The following is a 21,758-nucleotide window of genomic DNA, read 5'->3' as shown; positions in this document are numbered from 1 at the left end:
CAGTGTTGTTGAAGAATTTAGACGATGCATGTTTCAAGCATAGGACAGATTTAAACTTGTAGCTGAAACTAGGTTTACCGGCATTCACCACTTAAATGATATATTTGAATTTTTTAATTCCCACGCGCTGCTGCAAAGCGAAAGTCACAATTTATTCACCAGCGCTTTTAGAAGCACTTATGACGACGAGGTGGACTTTTTGGAGTTAGCTGCGAAAATTGTCATGCCTTATACGTCGAATTAGGGATCATATAAAGCAGAAGATTGCTAGCTTTTCGTACAAACCAATATGAGGCCTCTAGGACAGGGGTTCTCAACCTGGGGGGCGCGCCCCCGTTGGGGGGGGGGGGCGTGAAAGCATCTTAAGGGGGCGCGAAGAATCGGTCAAATGACTTTTTTCGCGCTATGCGCGATTTACCTGCAATTCACGCGTGTTTCTCTATATATAGACCCAGTTTCTTATTTTTGAATTCTCTCATCAACAGTCATAACCTTCCATGCCATCAAACAATCTGTTAGGGTTGCTAGCATCCCGGTTGGATCTTGTAATATGACGATACGAGGGCGCGGAATTTTTCACTATCCTAAAGGGGGGCGTGTCTAAAAAAAAGTTGCGAACCACTGCTCTAGGACGAACACAAATTAAGTTATAATCATTTGAAGTTGTTCAACTTGAGATTTTAACAGGGTTAAGAGGCTGGTGCGGAGCAGTGAAACCACGTTTGATCGTAGTGCAACAACGTTTGATGTTTTACAGTGGTTGTTTAATGCAAAGCTACTTGATTCGACACCGTATTTATGCTCGTGTCTGAAACTTTATCTGAACATTGGTGTTTCAACTGCGAGCTGTGTGAGGAGCTTCTCAAAGCTCAAACTGATTAAGTCTTATATATTTAGTTCTATCATGAATAATGATCGGCTATCAGCTCCATCCATTCTGTCTATAGAAAGAGACTACGCGTTCAAAAACTTGAATTTGAGGATATTATCGCTGCTTTTGCTTTGAGGCGGCCATTGATTTTCTATTTGTACAATACATTCGTTCGCTATTTCTTGTTTTTAATATTTTTGGCGTCATTAACGTCGAGACGGTGAGGCTGAGAAGCGGCATATTATTTGTAATTATTCCTATTGACAAGATTACTTGAACATCAATCGATGTCGAAATTTGATGCGGTCTACCGAGGGGGGCGGCATTTTCAAGAGAGCCAGGGGCGGCAGCACATGCTGCTACGCCAGTGCGTCCGAGGACACTTTCAACAAAGTCAAAAAGGTGGACTAATCCTCTTACAAGAGGACGTATGGTAAGCCTACTTAATCTGTCACTAGCCTCTGTCGGCTACAGTGCCTCATCCTGATCTTTATTCGGCTATCTTTTCTCTTAGACGCCTTTCCTTGGTGTTTTAGTTTACTTTTTGAGCGCGTCCTTTATCAGATTTTTTTAGCGTTCGTTGTCACCGTAAGCCCAGATATTGGCTTATGACAGTTCAGAAAGTTCTACTGCCGAGAATAAAACCGAGTACGTTCACCATCAAAGAGGGGGGCAAGGGTTGGAATTACTGACTAGGTTAGGGTTAGGGGTTGGATAGGCCAGGTTAGTATCAGTCAGTCATATACATCATTGGGATTACGACTAGGGGCCGTCAAATGCCGAATTCACTTTTGTGACGTTTGTGCTGGTGACATGCAACACTAATCAAGCATTCATTGAGCATCTAACCTTTGAACCAGGAAATGAGACGATTGCGTTGCTTGTGTGTTCCGGCTTTTGAGCTAAGGGTGATTGCAAGTTGCAACTGATATTTGCATTGGTGTTAGTTCCAACCAAAACAGCAAGTCTCGTCCGTAGACGCGTCGTTGGGTGATTCGTGACAGTTCTCGACTGGCGAAGAATCGGATGAACGGGGCAAAAACATTCCGGACTGCTATCGTGCTAGCCTCCCTTATTGAGCTCGTATGGATCCACGCTGTATATGCCGAAGATTACTATGAAGTGTTGGGGATTTCTAAAGATGCAACGAACAAAGAAATACGAAAAGCCTTTAAAAAGCTTGCGCTAATTCATCACCCCGATAAAAACACTGTAAGTACCGTAGTGAACTCTGTGTAGTAACTTCTGCACAGTGCACACGTGCAAAGCATCAAACAAATGTCATTCCTCATACAAGGCTAACATTACGGTACTACCCTTATCCCATAGTGGAATGGAATTGGTGGCTTGGTTACCTAATTATTCTATGCAACAAACCCATCTGTCACGCCACTCACTCGCAATTTATTTCCAAAAACAACCAGTGTTCCAGTCTGGCCTTTACGGGCGTTATCTAATCAACAATTGATTCTCCCATGACCACTGCAATAAGAAATTTGTTTGTAACTGCTAACAGTCCTGCAGCCTGACCCATAAGACAGTGTGAATAGAGGTGCATTGCATGGAATGATAGAACCGAAATGCAGCTTTAGATGGTTTTGCAATATTTTGGTGTTTTGAAATGATTATAATAGTAACAAACCAAATGCCTGATAGTGAGCCTTTGTAAAACAGACGGTACAAAAAAGAAAAATTATTCCATTATATTTATATGAATCATCAGGAATTCAGTTGAACAGAATGAGTGTTGAGCTTTCAACTGGAATACGGTACTGTAAAATAGCAGAACATTTTTACTTGTCCGCACCTCTTTGTAAGCAGACCAAGCAACCAAACATGCAACCATTATAGAATTGCTGAAAAGTATGTTGTTCTCACAAGAAATAATATAGCATGGATGTAGATAAAGTAGTAAGAAGTGATGTCACAAATCTAATATGCACATTATGACGTCCAGTCGTCCAAGTCCAGTGTTTTTCTAGAGTAGAAGCACCCTCCACTCCCTTCAAACGTGTCTGACAACCCTAGATTATAGGATAACTATTGTCTAAGTATGTCGTGTCAATCACACTGTCTTCACATACCTACAAGTCTACAACAGACCATAACTTCTTAATCAGTTCTTTTCAACATCGTTGTAATATTCTGATAATAAAATGCACCATACCAGCCATCAGTATTTTGCACTTGATATAATTAGCCATGATTCACATTTGAAAGCGCCGCAATCTCCTGTGATTTGATTAATTTAATAGCAACAGGTATTTTGTGTACTCGATGCAACGCGTTTTTTGAGAAAATCAGGCAAAGACTAGTCTCTTCTCATTTACTGAAATTTCTCTTTGGTGTGCTCAACTCGAAATCGCTGTAAATTTTGTACTTATCTTGAATTCTTGTCAAGTTTGTGATAACTGTGATGGTAGTTTTAATGATTTCCTGTATTTCGTATTTATTTTTATGTAGCCTATTATATATGGTAATTACAGAGATAAAGCCTCTCTTAATCTGGCCTATGATGCTACCAATCTCGGGCATACACTGCCTTAAAGAATTATTATTACCATAATTTGTCTTGGATGGTATGTATCTGTAATATGCATATTTGTATTATGTAACTGAATACTTTTATGAATACTAATTTCACACCACCATTATTTCAGAATGATCCAGAAGCCCATGAAAAATTTTTGAAAATCACAAATATTTATGAAGTGCTCAAGGACGAAGAACTGCGAAAAAAATATGATCGTTATGGTGAAGAGGGTTTGAAAGAAGACTTCAAGGGAGGAAGATACGAAAGCTACAACTTCTACAAAGATGAATTTGGTACAATGCATGGCTGCAACCTGCAATCTATTTTTCTCAACCTTCTGTTATTTGAAATTTGGAATAAAAAATACTACTCGGTGATGTTCAAAATTCTGACTGCCAAGTATTAGTCTTATACAAGCCTCTTGAATAATTTCTGTGCATATGATGTTGGTCCTAGAAAATTCCAAGGCCAGTGGTAATCATAACGAACGGCCGGACGTCCTTAGTGTATCATTCATTACGATATTTACAAACTACGATGTAGTCACCTTTCACTTGCACAATGCTTTGGCACATAGAAGAATTTGCAAAGATATTCCAGATTGTTTGATCCATAGTCTATGCAGTGTGATTGCTACATATCATAATTCATAACCATGGCAAATTGGCCTGCTCTAATTGCAAGCGGGTCATTCCATATCAAGTGATCCAGGAAAACGAAAAAAATGTAATGCAACGTCTTAGATTTTACTGAAAATTGATATGCTTACAAAACTTGATTTTCTGATTTCAGAAAACCTACTTTTATGAAAACCTGTCAACTAGAACTGAAGATTTGCCCATTCAAAAATCGCTGTTTTTGTGATGACTCAAGCGGATAAAATGTCAAAAATCCATACATGAAATTTATATTTGCCATATTTTGATCATATTAAATTTGTTGAGGGTGCACTTGGTCATTTACATCCTACTTGATACTTTAACCCTTTGCTTGACCCCTGGGGTTGTGTAGTTGACCTGTGACCTCTTGATTTTGTTCATAACTTCAAAAATCATCCACACGTGACGTCATTTTGAATTGCAAATATCTCATGGCGACGAGGTGATATCATCAAGTGTAACTGTGTAAGGGATCATTGACTTATCTTGACAATGCATTTATTTGCCTACATGTTGGGTAAGCAATGCGTGCACTTTTAGTTTATCAGGGCTTACGCACTGACTCTGAATGCTCTTTGCTGACGACTTTCTAAGATATCAACCTATACCGACCCGCAAATTCAAAAGCTTACGCTCTCCTATGAATTTTTAATAACATTCTCACCAAAATTCCAGGTATCTACGATGATGATCCTGAAGTCACTACGCTGGACCAGTCGGAGTTTGGTAAGAATTCCTACCTACCCACCTATATTACCCATGTTTTTCTACTTTGTGTACAAGCCAGTGTTTTATAGATTAGAGAATTCTGTGTTACCACGCTCTAATCTTTCTCTTATTTCCACAGACTCCGCCGTCAAGTCTGGAGAGATATGGTTCATTAATTTCTATTCTCCGCGTTGTTCACATTGTCACGAACTTGCACCTACTGTAAGTATATATGATGTGATAGGACTTAGTCAAAACAAGTCTAGTCGAATTATATTATTTGATTCCTAGTCGAGTAGCCTACCATGTGCTAGTGTCACAGACAAGGATATAATGTGATAGTAGTGTGTAGTAAAAGGACACGGAATTGTTCCAGCTTGTAACTTCTTATACCAGACCAACCAAAATTGTGTCGCACAAAGTCATGTTGTTCATGCGCAGTGATACGTGCTGCTTCTAAACAATAAGTTAACTGATTAAATGTATTTCCTTACATGCGAGCTACTTCCGGTGCTGTAAGGCTTCGTGCATTTTGAATACGATGTATATTTGTCCCAACCAATACCTGACTGGGTTCGGTTATTCGAGTCGGCAATCTATGGCCCTGTGTTTGTATCGTCCGAAGTTGTCATTGTTAAAACTCTGTAAAATGTAGTGGAGAGCATTCGCCCAAGAGATGGAAGGCATTATCAACATCGGCGCAATGAATTGCCGCGACAATAGATGGACTTGCCAAGACAATGGCGTCCACAGCTATCCAACTCTCATGCTGTTCACGCCAGGTCGAAGGGTAAGTCGCAACGGGACTCCGACGCATGATGAGCATGCAGCAGCCTTCTCTGATTTACTAATACTGCATGTTCCTTCTGAGGTACATCGACCGCCACTGCACGATTTTTTGAGCAGAAGAAACTAAATCTTTTATATTTTGCGATATAGAATCTATTTAACAACTAACTCTTCCGTTCGCAAGTTCATTTCAGTTGATTTCAGCAAGTTGCATGGCGCCGTTACTTTGAATATGTGGTTTTTTCTTTTGCATGAAAAGTGGCGAGAGGTAGCCAACGAGCTGCAAGGAGTCGTGAATATCGGTGCATTTGAATGTGGAGGTGATTTGATTGGCTGTTTACAATGAAACATATGTCTTCCTTTAGCAAGTAACATTTTTATTTGCTCGTTCTGTCCGCTTGGTATCAATTTTAAAATAGCGGGAATACCATTCTATTGTCACTGCGTAGTGCATATGGCGAATGGTTCATTGTTGAATGGTTGCGTGCAAACTTGTCTCATTCAACATTGTATTACAAAACAGGAAAGAATCGCTTCTGGTGCATACGGCGTGGATTGACTTCATACCCAAGACTAAACCTCTATCACAATGGTTCAGAGGTATAGCGTAGAGCTCGCTGTGGTCGGAATATTGTGTAAGGTTCTTGTATTCAGTGTTATGTGCTGAATACCGATTTGAACCATGCTGGGCATCACCGGCTATGTCAAATTTATGCTTCATTATATTTCCCTCACGTGCCCAGAGGGGGTCATGGTAGTCAGAGTTGGCACTCAAGTAGAGGTAAAAGTGTGTAATCGAAGGTATGGTATTTTCAATATTGAAAGATGCATCGCCGATACTACTAACACAAAATGGCTAATTATGCTACAAATTATATTCAGTTGCTGTGATACAGGGCCTATTTCACGTTGCTGTTATGACATTTTCCCGTGTTGAAAGGACGTAAACATTAAACACATCCTAAAACTAATTCCTTCTTGAAAAATTCCAAGTTTAAAAGCATGACCACTTGCGTCAGTAGTGGAAGCAGACATAACCTACTTAAGTACTTTGAGAAATAGAAGTACTTTGTTACTGGCGACCGTAGCACACGCACTTTTGATACGGTCCTCATCCCTTTCATCTCAGCAAACCGGTTAGAATATTATGTGATTTTACTTGCATGGCCCACCACAGTTGCGCGTGATGACCGATCTTAATTTCAATGATTTTGAACGAGTGTTCAACAGCAAATGAGTTGAGTGTAGAGCCTATGTTTGGTGATTTGAATCGTCGAATCAATGAGTACCATCTGCTTTTTTCGTTGCGAGAGGCGGTTCGGCTGCTGTTGATATTAGAAAATGTCACTCAATGACCCTTGCTTGCGCACAGTGCACTTCATTGTCTTGTTTACGGTTTGTGAGCTCCAGATTTTGTCCGACTTCAAGTCTTTGTGATTAGATTCCGAATGATATCAAATTTCACAAGATTTTCTAACCTCCGTTCTCAGAAGTGCTGGAAACGAATGACACTAGAATGCTGTTAGGCAAATCCTACCAATTTATTTCGAAAAAGAGTTTTGCTACAACTATACTGAACTACCATTACTATGGTGTTGCATATATACTGCATAAAATCTACAAGTCCACGCCTCTCATACGGAGAAAACACGTTATACTGGAAAAGAAGTGATATTTCTGGAGAAATGGCCAACATGTCTACATTGTGCCTTAATAATCTGATATGATAATGCGCGATATCTTCAACTCGCGCAATTTGATCTGCTGGTGACCCGGAATACACTTGTCCGGATACGATAGCTTAAGCGTGTCTATTCAAAGTAGGGTTTCTGGCAAAGTTGCTTGTCTGGACCGGTGCAAATTACTTCTTGGTTATTCGGGTCCACTGATTATGCATCGGTTTTCTCAGCTTCAGCATTTGAAATCCCTCTTATTGCATGCCTATTTATGTACGGTCCTCTCAGATGTCAGTGCATGCTATTAGATTTCCTAATTTCGTTTTGTCCGAATCAATTGGGATTTTCCAATAACAATTATAAAGTCAATATCTGTGACGTATTAATTCTCGCATATCTTCCGTCCAGCCCATTCGCTATCAGGGCGACCGAAACAAAAGGGATCTGGTGAAGTTTGTGATGAAGTACGTCACAGTCCAGTTGGTTGAGCTTTGGGACGGCAATTTCGAGAGCGAAGTCTCGAAACAAACCCAATTGCCGTGGGTCGTCTCGTATTGTGGCGGAGATTCCAACGAAGGCGAAGAGGATTCTGATTCGGGAATGAACTGCCCCACTCTGAAAACGAAACGGAAGTTAGCTGGAATGCTGGTATATGGGATGTGTTCATATAGAATTGTGTGGTTGCTGGCATATTTGTTACTTGATATTTCGCAAAGCTTTCAATTTTGGTCATAGACTAGACCTTATCGGTAGCTGCCATACTCGAGAATAGAACTTCTGATCTGTCATGTCTGAAATTTAAATAAGTCACCAGATTTCCGATATTGACTTAGGTGTCGGTTTTTTCTGCTTCGATTTTTGTTTTTGAGTGCTTCCGCTTTTGAGACAAGCTACTTTTTTACAACTTTGCTGTGTACAAAGTAGTGTTTTGATGAATCTGCAACACTTTCATGAGAATTGACATATGACATAACCGGGCTGTGTGTAGTCTCTGTGTAAAAAAACATGATTTGAAAAGTTGCATCATTATGTGTCGAGATGCACCTTGCAATTTTGAAAGCTGTCTGTGTCAGTTGACTAACTGTTAAAGGTTTGTGACACCTCATCCCTATCTACTTCATCATTACTGGAGTAGTTATGAAACTATGCATTTATATCTTGGGTATATTTAGCATGAATTGAAATTGCTACTTCTACTTGTAATTTGAAAAAAAAGTTACAGCATTAGTACGATATTAAGCATGCGTGAGTCTGAGTATGCTCATCACCATGGTTTTCTCCGCAGAGGGACTTTGCTGCGGTCGCCACCATTGACTGCGTCAACTCGCCGGAATTGTGCAAGAGACTTGGTCATAATGACGAACTGATATTTTACCCCCGGGATGCGTTTCCGGATCAACTTGAACGCGGAATTCCTTTGAATTCCCTCGATGCGAAAGAAATATACGATCAAATCTTGCGCGATCTCGTACCCGGACTGCCGGTTGTCACAAGCGAGCAACTGGAGGTGAGCAGTTTTGCTGTGATATGTATATACCCTGCTGTGTGCCATTTCGAATGTTCTTATACCAGCTCCAAGTGAAAACCAAAGCCAGCTTGGTGTTTTTTCAATTCGGCGAGGAGTCTGTGGACCGGACCGACACGAGCCTGAAGAGATTGCCCATCATACTGAAAAAACACGTTAGTTAACTTTCTTGTCTTATGTGACAGTTGTTTCTTTCTTGCAAGGCTTACTTCCCGTCGATGAATGATTGGTTTTGCAGGAAATATAGCTGCTGTGGGTCCTAATACTGTGATCGAGTTGCATGCACTTGATCATTCATATAAAGCCGTGATCGTGTATTTCAGAACATAAGATAGGCTGGTCTGCTTCAACTGTTTCTGGCGACAGTAGACCTACTCCTTTGATAGCCCAGTGGCATAAAACTGTGGTGTCTGTACTGCAGTACATAGTGCAGAAACTGTCATGTATTTTTACATTGTTGCTATAGCAATCAATAATCCATCTTTTACTGAGTCTGGTGTGCTCAGAAAGTTGCTATTTTTCACTTTGACAGTTTCTATGCTTCTGCTTCAATAATAATTTATTGATTATTCCGTAAGTAATGACTGAAGCACAGCGATGTGATTGGATGACAAATCATTCAATTTTACCAGACGACAGCCCTAATGATCTTAAATTGCCGGTCATTCAGTAGCCTCCAACTAGCGTTGATGAACAGCGAGTGTGATGAACTGATAAATGAATAGTACAAACCGACAAGAATTGCACTTCACAGGGATGAGTGTGTAGGCCTGTATTTTCTCTAATATTGATCATGCTTGATAGTAATCATTTTGTGGCAAGAGAAGAAATTAGAAGATATGCGGACGTTTCAGCAGCATAATCTGTAGAGCTAATCAATCGACTGTGCTGTGCATGTTTTATTCACAACTTGTAAAATATCACAAGGTATCAAAAGGAAAAATCTAGGCTACAACCTCGAACCATATCGAATCAAGCTAATCTAAAATCCGTTTTCATCGAAGTACTATGGAAGCTGCAACGTAGCAACCAAGGACTAGAGGAAACCTATTGAATGCAATGTAATTGAATCAAACCTATCAACGTTGATAAATTGTTAACTCAAATTTTTAGAGCTGCTCTCATCAGGTGTAGTCTCTCCTTGTGTATATCAACTGAGTCAATTTATAAAAAAGTGCTGTTTTATTGGTTTGAGTTACAGAAATAAAGTTGTTCCGGGCGACGTGTTAGCACCTTCTATTTTATTCACTCGTGTTTAACCCGTAAACCCCACCTAACCTGACCGCAAACCGCAATACCTAACCGCTATCCCATCTTCAGCATTGTTCACTTGGGTGAACAGTCGTACAAATGAAATCAACCAACCTGACCTTGATTTATCTGTTGCTCAAATGACCATCATCGACATTATCATCCGAGGGAACTGTCACTCAGATATAATCGACCCACATGAACTTGAATTATTTGACATAAAATTGATTGCCATTTTCATTTCTAATTCAAATGAGCTGTCACTCAATCAAGCTTTTACCAGACAGTAAATATCTGACCAAAACTATGTACCGAGTAATACGAAAATCTTCAATGTGACGATCGACAGGAAATGTACCTCCAATACCCATATTTCAACATTATCGGGATAGGAAGGCGTAAAACCAGGTGTGCACACAGCGCATTGCACAAAATTAGCGATCATGTCAACGTTACTAATCGTTACATCTTCGGATTGCACCGCTCCTTATTCAAATCACCGACGCTTCACCAACTTTTCATTTTCAGAATATCCAAGTTGTGATTATCAATTGTGATAAGGAAAAGGATTTCTGTAAGAAAGCGATGTACATCGAAGCACCGACCACTGTCGTATTCAAGGGAAGAGGCGTGGACATGTTTGAAATATTCCACGGTAAGAAATTTGTGGGCTTTTTAATTTTGTCATCAGAGTCCCCGAGTAGCCTACACACTGCAATAAAATGTTGTCTTCTCATGATTGACTGTAAATTCCAGGGATTTACTTGGCACCCATGTGTAAGCGTTCGTTACGAAACCCAACATGGTCAACTATGGTAGGATGCAGTGTGGGGATCAAGTCACTACATTCGAGTCACAAGTCATTTCGAGTCATTGCACATTTTGACTCGAGTTAACTCAAGTCAATCGATTTTCAATGGTGACTCGAGTCAAGTCAAGTCACTCTATTTTTGGAGGTAACTCGAGTCAAGTCACAATTCAAGTCAAGTTGCCTTTTCGAAGTATGGGGCATGAGGCATGATTACGTCATTGCATTTTGCTAGCGGTCTGAAATAGATTGAGTGGTCATAGATTCTAAACCGATGAACGAATATAGAGTTAAATATATACACGCAAGAAGGCGCTGTATCGCTCACACACACGTAGAACTGTTCAACTACGTAAGTAATTGCATAGCCTCAGTTTTTAGTTACCAGCCAAAATAGAGAATGCAGATTAGAGAAACGAATTGAAAAATGCGATTTATTAGCCATTTACAAATTGATATGATACAATTCGAGCCTGCGCCAATGGTTGAGTATAAACTATATTCGAATTCAATTTCAATAAAACAAGAGGTTTTGTTAAGGCAAGAACAGAGAACAGAAATATAGATTTTGTTTTTAAATTACTTTACTACTAGTTTATGACTCCGAGTTCGATCACTTCGTTTGTGGTCAATTTATTTGTGAAAGAGCAATGCAGGCTCAGTAGAATGCACGATCATTGAATGATTGGTCGCTCTCACGGGTTACACCAGCGTTTCGCCAACAATCATATGTATCATGCAAGATACAGTGATTTTTATCGACACCGATTACTTGATGACTTGAAATTGACTCGTGAATTTTGCTCCGGGTCACGAGTCAATCCACATTTCTGATACGCCGAGTCAAGTCAAGTCATTTTAGCGAAGTGACTCGAGTCAAGTCAAGTCACACGAAAAAGGTGACTGGAGTCATCCCAACACTGGTAGGATGGCTTATTCGCTTCAAGGTCAGACTTTGTAACTTACATCTTGGTATAACCTGTACTGCATGTACAATTGTACGTCGACCCTTGATTGAACGAACATACGACTGCTAGCCAAGTTGTTCATCCACACTTTGTGGCATGGACCATTTGTTTCCTTCTCAATATCAATGGTACCCGACATTTGTGATTGCCCGACATTTGATCATGTAAAACAATGAGAAACAGCAACCTGGCATGTGACATTTTTGCATGTGGTACTGCTACCCGCAACCATAACCAAACCAGTAACCAGAGGTGGTCAAAATAGTCAGTGTTGCTACTCCAGTAGAAGTCAGATTAAGTAGATTCCTACTCAATTACAAGTAAAAATTAACGATTTTTAAGTTGTGTAAAATCTACCTCAAGTGGAATTGGATAATGGAAGGTTTGAAAAGTACCAAGGACACTACAAATATGTGCAATCTACCAAAATATATTCAGTTACCAGGATACAGAGGCTATTTCATGTGATTCTTATGACAATTTCACTCGTGAAAGTGATGCAAACTTTACCCAAAACTAACTAATAGAAAATGGGAAAAGTAACTCAGTTTAACTGAAACATCGTTAAGTAGAAATGGAACTGGTCAAAAATCATAACCACTTCAGTATGTAGTGGAAGTAGACAAAATATACTTTGTAAGTACTCATAAAAAGTATTTAAACGGCTTCTTGGAGGTGCAGAACTTCAATATACAATTGAATAGTATATTCATATTGAAATGAACCCCAATATTTTCGGCTGACACTCGTCAGGGGTAATCGTCAGCAACTAGTAGAGAATTCAAAAGAACATCGTATATCAACAATCGTAACACAAAATATGACGTCACAAGCACGAAATGTCGAATACGAGAGCGTTCAAAGTACTTCGTTACTAACTACCTCCGATCTTGACACATATTCGCAATTCGCAATCAAGTGTCGCACACTATTGTGTAATATCGGGTAACAACGCCTCCATTTCCCCATGTAGGGCGACAGGGCACTTCAGAACTGAGCGCGTTCGCGCAGGAAAGCGCCAAGACGAAGGTGACCACACTCAATCCGGAAATATTCGAAGACGGGGAAATCAATTCCTCCGAGAAGCCTTGGTTTGTCGACTTCTTTGCTCCGGTGAGTGCTCGTTTCACTAAAACTAATAGGAACTGTCGTTTGTAACGTACGTTTTGGTCGTTGCCCATCTCAAACGATAGTTCGTCTTCGTTATATTTGTTTCAATGGAGTCTTGATTGCCAACTCGATTGAGACTACCAGCTCACTTTCTTTGCCGCCTATAATCCGAGCTTATCCCTGAGACACGGTCAAATGTAACTTAAACAATTACCAAGTAGAATCACAAATTTACTACTCAGAGAGATCGAAAGACAATCTCCACATAGAGGGCACTATTGATTGAGCTGTGAGGCTCACAATCACTTGACCATTTCTCGTGTTACATCGTTGCCGGGCTTCTGATTAGCGCAGTCGGGATCTTCATCCCTCGACTTTTGCATTATGAATAGCCAACACACTTTAATAATCTGCCACTATATCCGTGATTCTTAACCTTTGTTAACCCGATGAACCATTACGCTAACCTGGAAGCCTTTGGCGAATCCCACATTTTCGCAGAGTCACACAAACAAAGATCTGCCGCAATGCCAAACAATGAAATTTCTAGAGAATACATGTGCACAAAATGAAATGTGCATCAGGATCATTAAAACATGGCAAGAAGATGATAACAAATAATTACCGCAAATAAGTGTGACTTCTGCGGTATGAGTTGGGTATGTGTCTTGACCTTCGGTTTACCCCCCGACACTGTCTCAGCGAATCCTTGGGGCTCGTTTGAACCCCGGATTAGCAACCACTGATCTAGGCTGTTGTAATAGCGCGTTTTTTTGCAGTGGTGTCCGCCCTGTCGTGCGTTGCTCCCCGAGCTGAGAGAAGCGTCTCGCATTCTTCCTTCCATTCAATTCGGAACTATCGACTGCACGAAGTTCTCGGAAATCTGCGATAACGTGAGTGTAGACGCAGCAAGGCGTGTATGACGTCATCGATGTTTCGGTAATTGGCTTTTCTTCGCAGTACGGCGTCGAGTCTTACCCAACCACGATGCTCTTCAACGGCACAATCGTAACCGAGTACAACGGACAGCATAGCTCGTACGGGATCAATCAGTTTGTGCAGGTTTGTGCCTAGTGTATCTATCGATCTTTACCTTGCCTCTCACAGTGGTGTTTGATCGAAATGCGTTCTCCATTCCTCATTACGATTGTTGCAATGGTGGACAGAGTAGTGACCGTCGCTACTCAAAGTAGAAGTAGAAGTAACATCGTCGATTTCTGCTGAATTACAAGTAGAAGTAGCGATATGGAAGGTGAGTCAAAACTGCCACAAGTGGGAGCCGAAAAGTGAATTGCGAAAAAAAAAGTGCTCTACTAGTTTTATGAAGTGTACTGCATACTTTTTAGTAGCAAATCGAAGGGAGCAACTTCCGAAATTTCAAGATGCATCTTCACGACGATGCAGAATGACTGATGGTACTACAACAGAGTAGTTTTTCTAAAATATATTCTGTTACGTGCCCGGTTATGATAATTTCACTCACAAAAGTGTCTGAGGTGACTATTATCGAAACTGCAATATCTGTCTTTGCGACTAATGTAAATTGAATAATGACATTGTAAATTGCGCTGCAACTGCACCTTAGGTGCAATTTTCCAAAATATTTCCAGTTCTCGCGTTACAGGGGCTATTTCGTCCGGCTGTTATGATCATTTCGCTCGTGAAAGTGGTGCCAACATATCCATTCCAAGGACTGCTTTCTACGTTATATGGTCCAAAGTGTAAACAGTAAATAGTACAAGCAAACTGTACAAGTAGATGTGGAAGTAATCTTGAATAAGTCATGCAAGCAGGAAAAACCTATTTGATTACTCCGAAAAGTATAGAAGTACTTCGTTACTGACCACCTTAGGGTGGTTGCCGGTGCGAAACGGCGAAATCAGTGGGGACGTGATTCAATGCCTGCATAGGCTTGGTGGGTTTGGAAAGTGCTTTACTTCTTGAGGTATGTACTTGAGCTAAGATACGGTTAACATGAACATTTTTCATTGAAATGATGTCCGATTGTGGAATGTCATACGATACCCTGAAAAGTAACCGTTTCTGAAAACATTTCTGCATGATTTGCTGACAGATTTCAAACAGCCGCGGAAATAAGCTAGAATTATATATAAACCCATTCACCTCAACCATACTTAATTATACTCATCTTTCGCAGTATGAATGAACCCGATATTCATTATTCACCGACGCACTTGGGGATGTAGATGTAGTTAGAAGTACCACAATTCTTATCGACGGGCATTATTTTAATTGCCCGTAATTTCCTCTATGGTTTCTGAAGTGCTTTTAATCTTCGCGATATCAGTACAGGATAATAGTTTCTACGTTAAAATAGACTTAATAAATCCTATTATTTGTTACGCCAGATCGCTTTTTCGAAACGCGTGGCTATTCGCTTCGTACACCCATGCGTTGATGACCTCAAGTAAACCGGTACTGATTTAACTTCCGGACTTGTGCCTTCCGAGCGGCTTCCATTCTCCGATCGTTATTTTGATGACGTATCCATGGAAGCCGTTGCGATATTCGTTCATTTTTGGCATTTGAAGCTACGCATACTTTGTCGCAATTTGTCATAAGGATCGTAATTGAAAAATCATACTTTACTCTACACGTCTACGATGTGATTAAGCCGCGCGGGTTCAAGAGCGCAAATGTCAAGGCACTTGCGTTTTCGTTGCTATTTCGGTGAATTCGCGTTTGTTTTTGACGGAATAATGACGTGCTATATCCTTCTTGCTCTCTTTCAGTCCTTCGCCGTCATTACGTATGGCGCCGTTTATGTCTTAAACCGTACTTTGTCAAGAGTACCGTATTGTGTGACTTCACAACCCGTGTAGTGTAATTTGTGTTGCGAAGTGGGCGAATGTCTCGGATACGTAGAAGCGATTATACCTCGTGCTAATTAAGGTGTTGCAATATTACTAACATGTGTATTTTCCATACTGAAAGTTGTATCTGTATCTGAATATTGAATTTACGTAGTATAGGTGGCAGGCAACTAATGAAAAATGCACTCATCCTCGTCACCATGTCGCAAAATTTCATCAATCTCCGCGCGGTAGTCGAAAATCGTTCAGAAACTAGCGTAATGGCTTGTCAATTCGCCGCAATTAATGCTGTAAATTCCTCCTATCCAGCAGACCGCGCCTTTTCGTAACCCAACCGGTTTTCACGGTTGGATCTTGCGATAGCAACGCGCTAGACAAGTCTCTGTTACGTCGCATACGAACGGAGATTGCCATCGCCCGTGTCAGATGTACCTTTGCGGTTCCTGTGCCTGTCACAGGCGGCGAGATATCCGACAGATAGAATCAATCACGATTTACGGTATGCAACGATTTGACATTTTTAACTCTGCAGGACAAACCCGACACCCATGCGCGCGACGGTTGGCGTATACTCATCCATTTTTTGTTTGAATTTCAGGATTTAATCAACCCGCCGTACGTGCACTTAACGCCGAAGACATTCCTGTCGATGGTACAACGGCGACCTGTCGGAGAAACCTGGGTGGTCGACTTTTACGCGAATTGGTGCGGGCCATGTCAGCGCCTTTTGCCGGAGTGGAGAAGGATGGCTAAGGTTTGCTCTATTTCGTGTTGGAGCTCCATGACAGCACATGCTACATGCTCCTGATTAAAGTTTTTTGCCGATGCGCAGCCGGCTGATGCTTTAAAACATTGATTCGCAATCGCTTTTCATTTCTTTTCGCTGCGCCGCTCGAGGGCTTTCTTGAGCGGCGCTTAAATCTGGAATTACTAGTTTTGAGGAGCTTTTCCGGCGAAAAAATGGCGCTCCGGCGCGGTTCAAGGCGAAGGCGCTCTTTTTTTGCGAGTCACGCCTTTGACACGCGGCGGCGGCGTGATCGGTAGAAACCGGTTCGGCGATCCGGATTGAATGTCACGATAACGGACGCAGTCGTGTTGAAGCCTGGGCATGAGCTTGCTCCGTGATGCGATTACGAAATGCTGTTCTTTCCCGAGGACTTCGATGTTGAGAAATTGGCATGCACATTCTCGAATTGGTGCATCCACGGTTGTACTGACCAAGGTGGGAATTTGACCTGAGAATGTAATAACTATAAAAGCGTTGGGACAATATTGAATTATTGAATTTGAAAACGAATGGTAGACTGACTGTGAGCGTGAATTGTGATATACGGCACTTAGTGAATACGACACTCGACAATTGGCATGCATATAGTAATGAATTCGGTATGAGATTTTGGGTTATGGTTTAGGTTAGGATGGGGTATAGGAGTATATTATAATTAGAATTCACTGCCAAGTGCCGAATTCGCTGGCAACCTTCCTGGAACCGTCTATCCCTATTCGCCGTTGTGGTTCATGCCTGCGAACCTAATTTGACGTGTATTTTGGGACAATTTAGGGCATTTAGGCGGTCTAAATGGCAATTCCAATCGCGGGCAACCGAATGGTGATTGGTGATACGCCTTGAAAATGGATTGTTTTGCGTCAAAGCGCGGAAATGGTGGGCAGTGCGATTCGGGGTATCTCAATAAGAAAAAGCCAGTGTCATCAAAATTTCTCGAATGATCGCTTCCGCCAGTGGCATTACCCGCCGCTAATTGCAGCCTCAGACTATATATCACTTTACCGTTACGCTATCCGGCCTCATAACGCCTATAGTTTCTTTCTTCGTGTTCTGCGCTTTGCCGTTTGGATTGCCGCTAATGCTCAGGCTTATCTTACTCTTGCGTCGCATCAAAGCTGATTAAGTTACACGCCGGACTCTTCCGCGACATCGCGAATTCCTATTTTATCCGCTGACTGATTGTGACACGGCTGCTGACATTTATTAACCATTCATTTATTCGTTAGTTTGTCGATTCCGTAGTTCTGAAGCGTCATATTGCGACATTGAAAAAAAAACGTCGCGAAAGTAGTCGAATGCTCTCAGCGAAGTTTGAATTCAAGTGACACCTCTTAATTAGCCGGCACGGGCTATAAATGTTGTATATCTTATGGCGTACGCAGCGCGCTGTTATTGAATTTTCCACTGTGCTTTTCCACGCCAACATTCTGCGGTGGCTCTGACTAGAGACCGACCGATTATTTCGCCAATAATGTCCAGTTGGTACCGGACTTTGACAGACATATCGGTAGTGTTGGTGACGTCACAACATGTTAGTATGGAGTGGGAGACCTATAAATCTGCGACTGTTAGACTGGGAATATTGATATATTTATTATAGCTTACATGCGTCCAGATGCGACCCTTTCTAGTTTACGTTTTGTCCAAGCATAGCAATAGCAATTCAAATAAATCCTCTGAAGTTTGGGATAATCGCCTTAAACTAGATGCCATATCCTTTGAATATCGGCCGAATATATCATAATATATATCTATTCAAAAATCGGATACTTACTCGACATCTCGCTGTAATTGGTGTTTGGTGTCTACTGCAGACTCTCGGGGGAATCATCAAAGTCGGCGCTGTGGACTGCGCGAAACCGGGCCACAGCGAATTCTGCCGGATTCACGCGGTCGATTCCTATCCGGAAATTCGACTTTTTCCGCCTAGGAAACGAGAATCGCACAACCCGCTGTACGAGGTGTTTCGTGGCTGGGATCGGCGAGCGTTTAAGCTGGCGGAATGGGCGATGAAGTAAGTTGTTCCGACGAACTCGGCCAGTACTTGCGTTGCGGAGATGCGTTTATTGATAGGCAGATAGTCGCTGCAATTACATTGAAAACGTACGGACTCCTTTAGTCGACAACACTGCGTTGTAATGCCGTTTTTTCACGATCCGCGGAATCACTGCTGCGACTAGGAACATAATCATAATGTATCGTACTTACTACCGCAAACGAATTACACTCGCAGGCATATAGATAGCGAGCGTATTGTCGCGTGTTCTCACCGTTGTATCGAGAACGTATGACGCGTTTTGTCAGCGGCCTTTAGGCGAGTCGCGTGTTCTCGCGTTAAATTTTACTACACCCGGATTATATGCTATCGACCTTGAGGATATGCGAAATGTTTTCGTACCGCGTTTCCGTTCTTTTCTTTACTCCTTCGATCGCTGTTGTTTGCTCATAATACAGTCGTGATGATAATTCGTGGTTTGAACTCCTACCGGCATGTGTTAGTAAGCAAATGCGCCAGGCGACTTGCGGGACTAGCTGAGCCACTATACTATGCGGGTTTGAAAGTAAATTCTGCTGATTTGGATAACGCGTCCGCGCGTGTGTGTATGTGTGACATGGTACTATCGGATAAGGTTGCTTGAGCTGACGACCTGTAATCGGCTTGGAAATGCTTATTAATTGACCTTAGTGTTGCTGTGCGATGAGTAATCATTGACATTTCGCGTTGATCTCGTCCGCTTGATTATCGGCGTGATTTACCCGTGCTTTCGCTAGGTGATTACGCGAAGCTGTGTTTGGAACCGAATCATACTCCCGTATGTTTTTTTAATCCCACTTCTAAGATTAGTTTCGAGGGTGCTCGAAAAATACAATTAAACGCTGCGGTTTTATCGTACCTGGCGATAATTTTCGGATGCGTCATCGCGTTTATATGAAAGTTTCTATCGCTTGTTTGCAGATATGCCAAAACTGAAGTCGTGGAGCTCACGTCGAAGGACTTTAAGAACGGATACCTGGAAGACGAGGAGCCGTGGTTGATTGATTTCTTCGCGCCTTGGTGCGGCCACTGCCACGCGTTCGCACCGAAATTTGCGATGACATCCTTGGTGAGGCACCCGTTGTTTTGTTGTTACGATGACTAACAAATGTCAACTCTAATTGAAGTTGTGTAACCACCTAATCGCATCAGGCGTATAGCATTTAATTTCGCTGATCGTTGATCGTTAATAACGGAAGTATAGACGAGTGGATGAATCACTCAGGTGGCGAGCAGCGTAGTCATTCATTCCGGGACTAGAACAACGCCAATGGGTCGTTGGTCTACTTCAGAATTCCTTTTCGAGTCTGGAAGATTTTATCGGGGCTCCTCATCTAGATCACAGTCTAGATCTGTGGTTCTTGAATTTTTTTTTAGCGTGAACCCCTACTTATTTTGGGTGGTTGCGCGAACCCCTATTTAATCTTTTTCGCCATCTGGTCGAATAAATGCTACTTAATGGATGAAAAAGGCCGTCACTTTCCCTTGTGACCTGTGGTGAGTCCATAAGGACATATTTTGTACATGACAATGTAGTTTGTAATTTCAACATTGGCCTTTCATTTCGTTTCCCAATTCGAATTTAGAATGAAAGCCACCTCTCCAAATTCGTAGCCAGAAAAAAGGTATCGTCTCCTAGCGTATCCAAGCGATAAAAATCAATTGAAAACAGTGTCGTGTTTTGTCTTGAATTCGACGCGCGTAGACTGGCGAGTTCGAATCGTCGACGACCGTACGTTGGTTCTTACAACGCGTCTTGTCCTTGACAGAAACTCAAGGGAAAAGTGAAATGCGGAAAACTGGATTGCCAGGCGTACCCGTCGATATGCAGGGTCGCGGGCGTGAACGCCTACCCCAGCGTTCGGTTTTATCCGCCTACCAAAGCCGGACAGAAAAAGTCTACGAAACACGTCATCCAGTCTCAAGTGAGTACTTGGCAACAGCCTTTTTTTGTCATTCCTTTCACGTTACCCAAATGTTCATCCTGGCTACGTCTACGTTGTGTGCATACTACAAAGTGCCGCGTGTGTAATTATTGCGATGTTTAGGACCCGCAAGAAATCGTTAACGAAGTCGACAGATTATTAAAACCGTACGAGAATAGAGCCAAAGAAGATACATCGAAGCAAAAGGTGACTTTCATACGTTCAAACGTTTAGCGGCCGGCAGTCCGTAAATGTGTTGTTGTCTTCTTGCCAGATCGAACTATGAAATGGAAAAGATGGTAGGATCCTCGACTGGTCTACCTTGACGCCACACGAAAGACGGTGTGTTCACACAAGCACGCGGACAGTCGATATTTATGTCTTGACAAATCTATTTCTGTAGCGGAATTATGTTAAATTTCAGATCTATTTTGAGCTTCGTACGCGAGTCGCTTGAGACCCATTTGCATAGTGTGTTTTCGAAAATATTGCGCGTATATATAATGAAGCCCTCTTCTCTTTACACACTCATGATCTTCTTAGTCTATCACAACAGTGTTTTGATTGGATACACGTGTACCGACACCGATGTAAGTGAACTAATCGTTTGAAGCAGTGCCTGTTACTAGATAGTGCAATAATACAACGGATTGATGATATAAGTAGTTTGTTGCGTTGATGTTTAGAGCTGAGTATTTTGTGACCTATTTGTGCGTTGAGTTCTTGAGCCCGTAACTTGTTTTTATTTTGGTACTCCCGCCACTATTACGCGTCGCATTATGTTGCATTTATTTATTCGTAGAAGCAATACACAAGTTGAAGTCGTATTTGATCGACGGTTATTGTATGTTTGTAGCGCTGGGATTGTTGTTGCCTGACACATGCTCGAATAAAACTGTATGTTTGACTACGTGTTGTGGCTTGATGTAGAATTGGTCTGCGTCGCTAGTTCAGCAGTTCGTTTCGTGATGCGCCTTCGCCAAGAGTGCTCATTGCCCACTTTCAAAATTCGTCTCGTTGAAGGTAACTGCTGTTACAGATTGGTTCATTTTATCGGCATGATTTTCAAGGTCATTGTACTTCACGGTTTTCTACCGCGGCAATTGGAATTGCGTTGCAGCTGCGGAGGTTGTGCGGCTCCTGCTCGGCTTCGTGGTCATCATAGGATAGCATACCTGGGAGTTTATCATCAGGCTCTACCATGTATTCGTCGCGCCCGTCGCTACTATATTTGAGTGTGCCGGTAGCGACACGTTGTCTGGTCTAGTGTTGTACCAGT

The 21,758-nt window shown here is 41.8% G+C and overlaps 1 protein-coding gene and 1 long non-coding RNA gene across 3 annotated transcripts; one reads left to right on the top strand and one right to left on the bottom strand.

Annotated features, from left to right (window-relative positions):
* Nucleotides 1-1,745: 1,745 nt before the first annotated feature.
* Nucleotides 1,746-21,389, top strand: LOC145433831 (endoplasmic reticulum disulfide reductase DNAJC10-like). 2 transcript variants are annotated; one of them, XM_080311084.1, is made up of 19 exons: nt 1,746-2,083; nt 3,532-3,697; nt 4,739-4,789; nt 4,911-4,993; nt 5,820-5,880; nt 6,084-6,160; nt 7,645-7,884; nt 8,522-8,743; nt 8,809-8,916; nt 10,541-10,667; nt 12,762-12,901; nt 13,678-13,791; nt 13,859-13,960; nt 16,331-16,486; nt 18,334-18,533; nt 19,476-19,623; nt 20,324-20,479; nt 20,603-20,686; nt 20,754-21,389. In XM_080311084.1, exons 1-19 carry the CDS (start codon nt 1,898-1,900, stop codon nt 20,763-20,765), a joined length of 2,433 nt encoding a protein of 810 aa, XP_080167210.1. In that variant the 5' UTR covers nt 1,746-1,897; the 3' UTR covers nt 20,766-21,389. The 2 variants fall into 2 exon arrangements, with proteins under 2 accessions (XP_080167210.1, XP_080167212.1); XM_080311086.1 differs by lacking the exons at nt 5,820-5,880; nt 6,084-6,160 and adding an exon at nt 5,427-5,561 and having other exon boundaries at nt 1,747-2,083.
* Nucleotides 16,484-18,424, bottom strand: LOC145433832 (uncharacterized). Its single transcript, XR_013913204.1, has 2 exons — nt 18,294-18,424; nt 16,484-16,967 (listed from the first exon to the last, which is right to left on the bottom strand). It is a non-coding gene; the product is annotated as an uncharacterized LOC145433832 (long non-coding RNA).
* Nucleotides 21,390-21,758: the final 369 nt, after the last annotated feature.

The sequence above is a fragment of the Botryllus schlosseri genome, chromosome 2 (assembly GCF_051294905.1).
Source record: "Botryllus schlosseri isolate E-star chromosome 2, Bs_hap1, whole genome shotgun sequence".
Classification (NCBI taxonomy): Eukaryota; Metazoa; Chordata; class Ascidiacea; order Stolidobranchia; family Styelidae; genus Botryllus; species Botryllus schlosseri.
This window is presented reverse-complemented; position numbering and strand designations above follow the sequence as displayed.